Source organism: Lottia gigantea (genome assembly GCF_000327385.1).
Source record: "Lottia gigantea unplaced genomic scaffold LOTGIsca_16, whole genome shotgun sequence".
NCBI lineage: Eukaryota > Metazoa > Mollusca > Gastropoda > Lottiidae > Lottia > Lottia gigantea.
The window spans coordinates 175,367-187,123 of NW_008707965.1; the positions used below are offsets into that span (position 1 = coordinate 175,367).

General features: G+C 33.7%; 1 protein-coding gene across 1 annotated transcript; it reads right to left on the reverse strand.

Moving 5' to 3' along the window:
* Positions 1-419: 419 nt before the first annotated feature.
* Positions 420-8,969, reverse strand: LOTGIDRAFT_213061 (hypothetical protein). The gene is made up of 14 exons (XM_009051083.1): positions 8,790-8,969; positions 7,695-7,807; positions 7,396-7,505; positions 5,846-5,926; positions 5,350-5,470; positions 4,771-4,883; positions 4,339-4,413; positions 3,796-3,959; positions 3,375-3,494; positions 3,109-3,238; positions 2,559-2,654; positions 1,830-1,913; positions 1,342-1,399; positions 420-872 (listed from the first exon to the last, which is right to left on the reverse strand). Exons 1-14 carry the CDS (start codon positions 8,888-8,890, stop codon positions 835-837), a joined length of 1,404 nt encoding a protein of 467 aa, XP_009049331.1. The 5' UTR covers positions 8,891-8,969; the 3' UTR covers positions 420-834.
* Positions 8,970-11,757: the final 2,788 nt, after the last annotated feature.

The window sequence follows — 11,757 nt, forward strand, 5'->3', positions numbered from 1 at the left end:
GCACAATTAAGAAGCTTAAGATACCTATTAAAGAGGCGAGTTGAGTCTCAAATTTTAATGAGTAATTTTAAGTAATCTTCTCACCTTATAATTTCTGGAAATGTATATTGTATAATATATCCACATCATTTTATGTGTTGTTCTTCACCTCATGGAGCTATTGACCCCTGGGGCCAGGAGCAGTGTACATTTAATGAAACTCTTGGAAGAGAGCAGGGGACACTTTTAATATTCCAGGGATCTGTTTCATACAGGGTCTTAATCTTCTTTTCATGTCGGCACCTCTTTATTCTTCATTATTGGCAAGAAGAAATTAGGCTATAATCAAAGGAGCTTTCAGAAATGAACTAAAGGTTAGAAAGTAAATTTTTGCTCCAAATGAGCCATAATATATAGGAGGAAAAGAAAAAACTGTAAATGATTTTCTAATCTTCATTTATTTCAGTAACAACCATTCTGTTTTAAATCATATTTACAAAATCTTATTTCTGGTGAGATTATTGATTTACAGTGAAAACCAAAATAAATACGTAGCACTTTCTAGATTCAGACCCTTATTACTGTATCTAAAGTTCCTAAAATCATCTTTTAACAAGACATGTCATGTTCAAGATTAGAACTTAAGGTCATAACTAAAGGTGTTTGATCCCTTTTATATAAAGAGCAAAAAAAAGCTACTTATTTCAGCTCGAAAATTCTTTTGAAGAACTTTGGCTCTCAAGTTTTTTAACATTAGGATTTTCAAGCCAATGCAACTTCTTTTACATTCAAGAATAAATATATCAGTAACATAACAATTCAAGATGTTGATTCAATTTAAAATTCTGAGGGTATTTAACGGTCAACTTCTCCAAACACAATATCTAAGGTACCTAAAATAAATATGCAAATAAACAGTTAATTACGCAGTTAATATATTTTTGATATACGAGAATCAAGCTACAGTAGGTTTTGGTGATTAAGTACTAGTAGTTAGCTTCTACTGTCATGGCTGATATATTTCAATGTCCATAAACGCTAAAAGGATATAAGAGTTGACCAACCAAGAAATGAATGAAGTGTTCGAAAGCTTGCTCCAGATATTATTGGATCCAGATACAAAATAAGGTCTTTGACTAAGACAGATCAAACAACAAAATATTTTCAATTAGCGGAAAGTTCCAAATGATAACTATTATTGATATTTTTGACTAGAAATTGATATTAAGGAGATGCTATTTCCCCCCTACACAACAGAAAATATTAAAGTACCATTGTTTATCTCCACAAAAATATAAGAATGTCAGGCGATAAAATCAATAGCTCCACATAGCATATGAGGAGAAAGATGAAAGAACCTACCTATAATGGCTACTACATCAGCTAAAAAGTGTTGTTTAGCTATCTTGTCTAATGCAGCCTGAAAATACAATACATTTGAAAATATAAAAATCCATTGAAAAGATAACTTAAAAATTTACTTGGTGAAAAAATGAAATAGCTAAAAATGAAAATAGTTCAACTCTGTGCATCAAATGATACTACAAATACCAGGTGAAAGACTATTGTGATGATTTGTACCCATGTCAGATTGTCAGTTCAAGCATTCGTGTCATTTGCTTCGTTACATCAAAGAAATTACGTTGATCTTGAATAAATCATATTTCCTTATCATTTAATTAAAACAACATACAAACAGGTATGGAAGATGAATGCCAAGGGATTCGGTAAGGGACCAGGTGATAGACTGGATCCTACTAAGTTATTATCCTTGTAAAATATGGTTGTTTATTTCTTTCTTTTCTTTCTTATAACACAACCATCTATTAAAGGACATATCCGAAACTTACCAGATGAGCGAAACCAGGAGCCTTTATTTTACATCTGTAAGGTCTGTTGGTACCATCTGATACTAAATACACACCAAATTCACCCTGAAATATCAGACATCTGGCATTGAGTGCAATACAGTGTACAGGTAGTTTTTAGGATCTTTCATTTTAGGCCAACAACTCATAACTCAATTCAAGTGGTTGTCAACTGGGACATGAAACCCATGTAACAAAAAATCATAAGATAGCTTGCCAGGCTTGATTTTGAATAAAAATATTTGGCAGTACGATAACAATCACCACTATGAAATATTCAACTTTCAGTTATACACTTTTATCCAATTTTTTGGTGTGATACTGAACAATGTGACCAAAATTTGTCAGTCTGACAAGAATCAAGGCTTTTATTGTTTACAAACTATAGATTTAAAGCGTTTTCAAGAACAAGATCAATAACTCATATTAATTATTTTCAATAAGGTTCTTCCATGGGTGATAATTAACAATTTTACTAAGTTTCATCAAAGTCTGTCAATAATTGTGCCTTCTAGAGTGTTTACAAGTGAAAAATTGAACACGTTTTGTAAGAATAAGGGCAATAACTCATATGGTGATTGATGGCAGTCTTAATTTTCCACATTTTTTTATTCTATTATCAAATCACTTCATCATAGACATTCATGAACAAGAACCATTCACACATGTAAAACAATCATATATTTTCTCTCAGAGGGACAAAATTCTTACCTTTGGAGCTTCAACAGCTGCATATGTAGAACCAGGAGGAACATTGTAGCCTTCAGAGTAGAGTTTAAAATGGTGAATCAAAGCTTCCATAGATTCCTGGAAAAAGATCATATTAGTTAAGCTCTCAACTTCAAATCTTGAACTTTAGTCTGAGAACTACATTCATAAAGCGGGGTTATTTTGCTGCTACCTTTTCATTATGAAAGAACATTCATTTTATAAAAGTCCACAGACATCAAGTCATTCTATTATAATGATACAGGATTTGATGAAGTGTAATGGTATATAAGGTAGCTGCTTTGAGTTTTGTTAAAGAGGGAGATATGTGTCAAAACTCTGTATTCCATGTTAAATTCAATGACTTCAACAACAAAAGGCGAATTTACCTCATTTATGCATTCCTCCAACCTGCTCTTCAAAATATCTCATCAGTTCTACCGTAGCTGGTAAATGCCATAAACTGATTGAAAAGATTTTGAGTTGACGCTATCTCAAAATGAAAACTACAAATAATCATAATATATATAAATCTACACGAGTAGATAAATACCTTCATTTCAGCTCGTTTAGGAGGAACAACTTTATGATCATCAACTTTGATTTCTCCTTCTGGCATATCATTTAAACATTGATGAATAATTCTTAAACTCTGTCTCATTTCTTCCATTCGAATCAGATACCTAGATAAATAAACTTACAGCATTAGATTTATGTACATATTGAAGCCCAAAGAATAAGTTGGGTGGGATCTTTAATATACATTTATGGCATTCAAAGGTTGTACGATATTCAAACATGTAATTCCCCTATTCCTACCTGTCATAACAGTCTCCATTGGTACCAATTGGTATATCAAAATCTACACGATCATACGCATCATATGGTTGAGTTTTTCTTAAATCCCATTTTATACCAGAACCTCTCAACATAACACCACTAAAATCCCAAAATATGAATAGGGTAAAATAAAACTAATTTGAATTCAACAAAGAATATTTTTATCCAACCTTTATTTCCCATAAAACACTTGGCTATAAACTGATAATGCATTTGTTTTTATCTAAAACCTGTGGTAACAGCAAAATATGAGCTGAACCCAAATAGATACAGTAAAAAGATCCATATCTGAATCAAATTAATGATAATATGTATACCACATCTATTAGCCAAGAAAGTCAGATAGGTAGAGCATCTACTATGTCAGGGCTTTGAAATGATCAATTGCTAAATTCAATACCTGAAACCTAAATTCATAGCATCCTCTGCTGTGACGATTCCAACATCAATGGTTCTCATTCTCCAGATATCATTATTAGTCAATAGGGCATCAGTTTCATCAATTCTCTGACCAAACTTGGAGATAAATTCATAGATATCTTCCATTAATCCTAATGGTAAATCCTACAATTAAATATTATTCAAGTGCCAAACATTATTTAGTTAAATTTAAACATGGATGTTGAAATAACATATTGTATTACAATATGATAAATGACTTGGAGAGATGAGTTAAAAGAGGAAATGTGGTTAGGGCAAGTAAAGGATGGCAACTCTTTGAACAACTGATACTAGGGGCTGGTATGCACAGGCATTCCTATGAATCCTTTGGTGAAGGCTGAAGGGGTCATAGAATTTTCAAGGAGGGCTCACAGCACCAGAACTAAATTAAAACCAGAGGGCCACAGCCAGGCCAGCCTCAATTCTGGGGCTACTAAATTTAAACTATTGATATAGAATTTCTTGAAAACTGCCATTCAGTCATGAGAAATCAATTTCCTACCTGATAAACACCACCTGGTCTGACGTAAGCTGCATGCATACGAGCTCCAGATACTCTCTCATAGAATTCCATCATCTAAATACACAAAACAGAATATTAAACCTCTTTCAATCTTAATCATATGCTCTATAGATTGGACTTTGCAAGTGAAGCAAAAACACATCATTTCTTAACACAAATATTTTGTCAATTAATGCTCATATAAAAATTATTATACACAGAGGCATCTTTAAATATGATTCACTTCAGTTGCTGCTGCATTTGTTGTAAGTTTGTGGCTCACTAAGTACAGGAGCTGGATTTTGATTACAAGTCAAGTGTTAAATGTTGGTAGGAAAACAAATTCCTCAGAAATTAATTTTGGGTGTAGCTCAACATGCTATTCAATTACTATTTTCATGAAATAAGTTACAATAATTGTAAAGGACTGACCTTTTCTCTCTCCTCAAACAACCAGAAAAATGGAGTCAGAGCACCAACATCTAGAGCATGTGTACCAACAGACATAATATGATTTAAAATTCTAGTTATTTCGCCAAACATTGCTGAAAAAATACACACATCAATAATGGGTAATCATCAAATGATCAGTTTAAGGACGTCTCAATCTAATTTGGAAAAGGCAAATGACGGCCTCAAGCAATTTGGAGAATAAAATTCAAACCTTTTTATTTAAAGGGATTGTGCGTGAACAGGTTTTACTTAAAAATTGATTTGAAAAAGGGACACTGATAGCATCAATTTTTCACCATTCAAATCTTTAATCGCATGTCTGTGATTCTTGTAATTCCTATTAAAACCTATTTTGTGACATCAATATTGAAAAGGTTCTTCAATAGCAGCTTTTGCAATAGTGACTTCATAAAACCATTCCTTTTAGTGGAATTGCAAGAGCCAGAAACTTCGGTCTGAAACTTGGTGATATCAGTGTCTCCTATACACAAAAATATCAGAAAACCTCTTTACAATCCCTTTCAGAAACATGACTTTGGCAAAAATAACTCAACTTACTTCTAATATATTTAGCTCTAAGTGGTATTTCAATATTCAATAATTTTTCTACAGCCAGAGAATAGGCTTGTTCATTACACATCATAGACACATAATCTAATCTGTCAAAATAGGGTAATGCCTGAAAAGAAAAGGAAATACGAAAATATTACATAAGAAACATCTTAGAACCTAAAAGCTGAATGAAAAGAAATCTTCTATTTTACAAAGATACCAAAAAATTAAGATAAAAAGTTTTGTTTACACATTATCAATTATTTTCTCTGATATTCCAAAATTGTCACAAAAAGTAACCCATATACTTGTCCGTAAAATCATCTAACATGGATAAAAGGTCAATTTTATTTACATGTTTTTCTCCACGCATTCGTTCAGTTTTTGGATGCTTAATTTATAGTTTACATTGAGATTTTAATGCCAGAACTTAAAAAACAGCAGTATATGAACTGTTCTTCAAGGGAAATTGAAGCTTAAAAGAATAAACAGTTCAGAATACCTGTGTATATGTTTTATATTCTATGAGTTTCTCTGTGGCTCGATGTAATAATCCAATATGTGGATCACTTCTTACTACAACCTGAAAATTAAAGATAGCTTGCGTTGCAAGGTAGCATACGCCCACTGGCAGCTGTCAGAAATAATAAAACAGTCTTTATTGACTAAAGTACGAATTTTCTCATATTGAAGAAATTATTTATGCTGAATAATTCCACAAAACAAACAAACAATTAAATCACACAGCTCTAAACAAGGGCAAAAAACAACTTTTGACACGTGTTTACAAAGTCAAGGGCAATAACTAAAAAAATAACCATCAAAAATGCATCAATTTAGAACTTGTCCGAATGATCACATCAAGTTTCATCAGAATCGTTTGAAAACTGTAGCGTCAATCCTGCTCACAAACTATTTTAAACAAATTTCATCACGTTTTAACAAAGTCAAGGGCAATAACTCAAAAACCGTTCATCGAAAATGCGTCAAGTTAAAACTTGTCCGAGATCTTATCAATTTCAATGATCACACCAAGTTTCATCAGAATCGGTTGAAAACTGTAGCTTCAATCCTGCTCACGGACTATTTTTAAAAAATATTGACGCGTATTTACAAAGTCAAGGGCAATAACTCAAAAACCGTTCATCGAAAATGCATCAAATTAGAACTTGTCCGAGATCTTATCAATTCCAATGATCACACCAAGTTTCATCAGAATCGGTTGAAAACTGTAGCGTCAATCCTGCTCAAACTATTTTTAACAAATTTCAACACGTTTTAACAAAGTCAAGGGCAATAACTCAAAAACCGTTCATCAAAATTTAGAGTTAGAACTTATCAATCTAAAGCATCACACCAAGTTTTATCAAAATCAGATAAAAACTGTAGTCTCTATAGTGCTCACAAGAAATGTTGACCGACGGACCGGGGCGACGACAATATACGACCACATATTCATGTGGGCGTATAAAAAGCCAACATTATTTATTAATTAGCAGCCACAAGAACTTTGTTTACTCCGTATGCTAGCCGCCCTTTTAAAGTAAAAGTAATATTTAAAGTAATATTGTAGTGACCCTGTTCCCAACTTGGAGTGTTTTCACCCCCTGGGGGTGTGGGACTAGGGTGTCAGCAGTGTGGCCAACTGGTGTAGGAGAAAAATTCATTTTGAATTGAGAGAGCACCTCAAATCATCACATGCTGGAAATGTGGATGAAACAAATTTTTCGCGGGGTTAAAGGTCCAGGTGATTGCTCCAGTGGTGTGAAAGCTGAAAAAGGTTGGCAACCACTGTTGAAGTGGATGAGATCTTTCACTATTTCATAATACACCATACACAACAGCTGGTTTTTTTTAGGAACTACTAAACTGTTAACATGTAATGAAATGGGTTTTTGTAACGACCAGCTTTTCAGCAGAAGACTGGGGGTATAAAGATGTGAAAAAGAAGGATCTGTTATATAAATGCACAGCTTACATTTTTTTGACGTGACAAATATGGAAATATGTTTTTTTATGCTAGCCTATAAACCTTAATTCTAAAATACGAACCTCTCCATTAAGTGTGAGGACAAGACGTAATACTCCGTGAGCAGCTGGATGTTGAGGTCCGAAGTTCAAAACAACATTCTGAACCGTTTTCTCAGGTACAACTGAACCCACTGAAAGTAATTAATATAGAAATTATATCATCATTAAATAAAATCTTGTGAAGGGATTTTTAAAGTTGAATATGATATTTGAACTTACATATAACTTCACAAAACCTTTCTTTCACTGGATGGTAACTAATTTCAAAAATATATTTTTAAACATTAAAGCCTTAAATCCATAATTTGCAGGATACTTACAATTGACAGGAAAACCCACAAAATCATCCTCCAGAACTTCTTTGGAATACAGGACAGGCTGTTTATACTCCTTGATATAATCCTCATCTGGCAGCCACTGGGAAGCTTTGCGACTAAAATGTTATTTTAAAGTATAATAAACAAAATAATTTTTCATTTGGCATTAACCTCATTGAAAGATGTCAGGTTAAAGTCAACTTAGCACTTAAGTATAATAACCCAAAAATATTATTTTATGTTTAACAAAATGATTTTGAAGCAACAAAATGGTCAACTGTTGATATGTTACAAAGCAGATTAAACAGATTTTTCATAAGGATAGGCAACATGAATACAAGCCATATTTACAGTAAGCTATCTCTTATATTTATATGATAAATATGTCTAAATTAAGTTATGAACTTATTCGAAATATGGGTAGGCTACACACTTTCCCCCAAATTGTACATACTATTGAACTATATTTTTTGACAAAAATGTGCCTTGATCGAAAAATTCACGTTTTCGTTTAGATGGAACAAACACCAATGACTCTTGTGCTACAGCCATTTTGAATTTGTGGAACATGACGTGACAAAAGACAAGAGTCAACAATATCCATGACCATAATTAGGTCTCAGACCTAATAACGGCACTTAGCTGTAGTGAAAATAGCCTTGGGCTAAACTATTAAAAGGACAGTTTCACCATTTTTAGATGGGGTTGATTTGGGTCTATGAAAATATATATTTCAGAAATATTATTTCAAAACTCCCTAAAGTAGGTACTTTCTCTCTAGGGTACCATTGGTCAAGCAGATAGCGAATCTATCCATTTTGAAAAAAGATTTGTATTGTGTTGTATTGTAAAATGGTAGAGTACAAGTTTGTAGTAACTCTCGATTACTATTGCCTTTTAAATTATAGACCTGGCAATCTTTGATAAACACCACGAAAATAAAGGGGGAAAAAATCAGTTCAGAAAGTCAATGTCAAAGGCAAAGACAAAAACTGAAGTAAAAATTTAGTTACGTAAAGATTCAGACTTGCGTTGCTGGCACAAATAGATTAAATATGGACACGAAAAATGTGAAAAAAAGCGTTTCAGTAGGCCTACCTAGCAACGGTAATTGGACTGACATTGATTAGGGCTGCATTCTTCAAAATTGAAGCAGCAGGAGACCCTACTATCCTGAGTAACGTCCCCAGGCCGGCCATATTTGTTTTCTAATAAGAAACGGAAGTTGGATATTCCTTGCAGTTTTACAATCGATGGGGAATAACTTCATTTATCAACGTCAAAAGTATTAGTTACCTCCCATGATAATTCGAAACTTTAAGAGACTGGAAAACCGAGATTTTACTACAAACATAATTAGAGTTGTTGCCCTTTGATCGTATATTGATGGTTATTTGATGAAAACACAACATTAACGTATTTTGAAAGATTTTCACTGGAATTTCAAAGCTTTGACTGGTGAGTATTTAACGAGTTGACGGAACACCTTTATTATTTATTGATTAAGCATCATTAGAGTACAATATAACGATCTTTACAGTTTTGTACGGTTTTTAAGTGGAATGACTCTTGTTTTTTTTTTTTATTTAACCACTGCCACTCATGACTGAGCACTGCTCTCATTATTTTATGACTACTAGATATTACTATCCTCTACTGAGCTTATATGATTGTTCTGATCTAATAGTCTTATTCATTTGACATTTGTTCAACAACATTGTTATCAAGTTACCAATCATAATAAGTCATTACCATCAACTCCAAAATATTATTAATAGTATACTAGACTAGGCTACTCTAATGGGACCGAGAGTCTTGATTGAAGATAATGAATTTGATGATGAATTGCGACACAATGTAACGTAAAGTAAAGGAATCTTAAAGCCTCTATAGGCAAATATGTAGTAGTAGCAAACCTAAAATCTACTTTCAGAGGTATCTCTTTAACATCTACTCTCTGTAGTTCACGCATAGATTTAGAACAACTAATTCACACTAACACCATTAGTGTAACACCTAGTTATGTTTATTTATCACTTAAGATCGATCAACGAGTAGTCCTAGTAGTAGAAAATCGTTTTTCAAAAGCAATGATCGCTATCAGAGATTTGGTTGGTTGTCACAAGAGGTCATTGGCCATCAGCGATTTGATTGGCTGTCACAGGACTTATGAATTAAAAAAGGGCTGGACTAGTTATGCTCGCCCTTAATACTTCACTTGCATCAAAAAAACAGGTCATGCATTTAGGGACACAACTATTTGCGTTATTGGACTGCAATAGAAACTTGCTAGATTACAATGGAAAACAATTGAAATTATGATCAAGATTGCCATACTTTAAATAGAATTATCAATTTAGATTTCAGAAACAAACAGACAAAAAAGGTACCTGACCGGTCTTAAAAATGGCTGCTCTAAGTGAAGAAAGATTAAAGGAGATGGAGGAGGAGATGAACAGGTGAATATTTAAATGTTCATTTTGAATAAGACTCAAATCATTTCAGATAACATCTAGATTTTTCATATTATTCTCTATATTGTCCACATGGGTGGAATGTTAGACAGGACCACGTGACTTCGGTGTATTGGATTTAATTCTGACCCACGTAGAAGAGAGGTTATTATTTTTATTATTATTATTAGTTTTTTTAATTCTGTGAGGTAAGATAAATTGTGCATTCTGTCATGAAATTTGGTGATCAATTATGTATATTTTTTTAGGTCATTTTGTGTCTCTTCTAGTGGTGACTGTAGGTTTTGAACATATTCATGATAAAAGTTTTGAATACAAAATTGAATTTTCTTGTTGTTTAGATGTTGTGAAAATTAAAATGACTCTTCATAATTTTATCCTTGAATACGCTAATCAAACTTAAATCTTTCCCTTAATAGCTTTTACCTTCATTACAACTTTAATATATATTTCAAACTTTAATGTATATTTCAAACTTTAATATATATTTCAAAATATTACTCCTAAACTAGCATGTACTGCAACTTCAGAGAATTGTTTCTTTTTCTAATTGTAGATTTGAAGCGGAAATCGAAGGACCAGAGCCTGTAGATTCAAGGTTTATTTTGGGGTCTAGGACATTTCATGATGTTCAGGTACAGCTGAAAACAATACGAGCTGGAGTAGAGGCAGATGAAGCTGATCAACCTGCTACTTTATCACTATCTGGTAGGTATAGATAATAGTCTGTTGACATCTGAAAGGGTTATTCATTGGTCGTTTTCATATTCAGTAGATATGAATTTCAAATGACTGTCCTTGTTCACAGTTAAAATCCGATATGCATTTATCAAATACCGCATTATTAGGAGAAACAATAACTCGAAGAAAGAGAAAATAAAAATTTCCTTCTGGAAAACTGATTTCATTAGCTTATTTCGTTAACAAAGTTATAGCAGCTGTTTATCTTTAGCCTCTGAGAACCTGACAAGTTCACATTTGTATTTTTTCATTTTTTCAGCATTAATAGCGCCACCACCTCCTCCTCCTTTGCTTCAAGGAAATATGGCCCAATCTCCAAATGGTCACCCTCCCATGCATCCACCTCCTCCACCACCCAGACCCTCATTTGTTCCCCCTCAATTGGGTCGTCATAGACCACCACCCCCTAACAGACCCCCTATGCCTCTTCCTTCTCGTCCACCCATGCAACATCCAGGTTTCCAAGGTCCAGGTCCAGGTCATGGTCCTCAGGGTGGCCAAATGTCATTTCAGGGCCCTATGGGTCAAGGTCCTGGAGGTCCACATCATATGATGGGTGGTCCTAGAGGACCTATGCCTCCTATGGGAGGACCTGGAATGGGTCCACCAATGATGAGACAACCAGGTCCTTACATGAATCCAAACCAGCACGGTTGGTCTCCTATGCCACACGAAATGCCACCCCAGGAAATTGAAAAACCTAAGGTGGTGTATTCAGCAGAACCTGTTAGGTTGGTTCCAAAGAAAGAAAAGAAAAAGAAACAAAAAGCAGCAGAAACTACTGAAGCTCCAATAGGACCTGATATGCCTGCAATCCCCATGGCTGCAGAAACACAGTCAGATGTAAATCA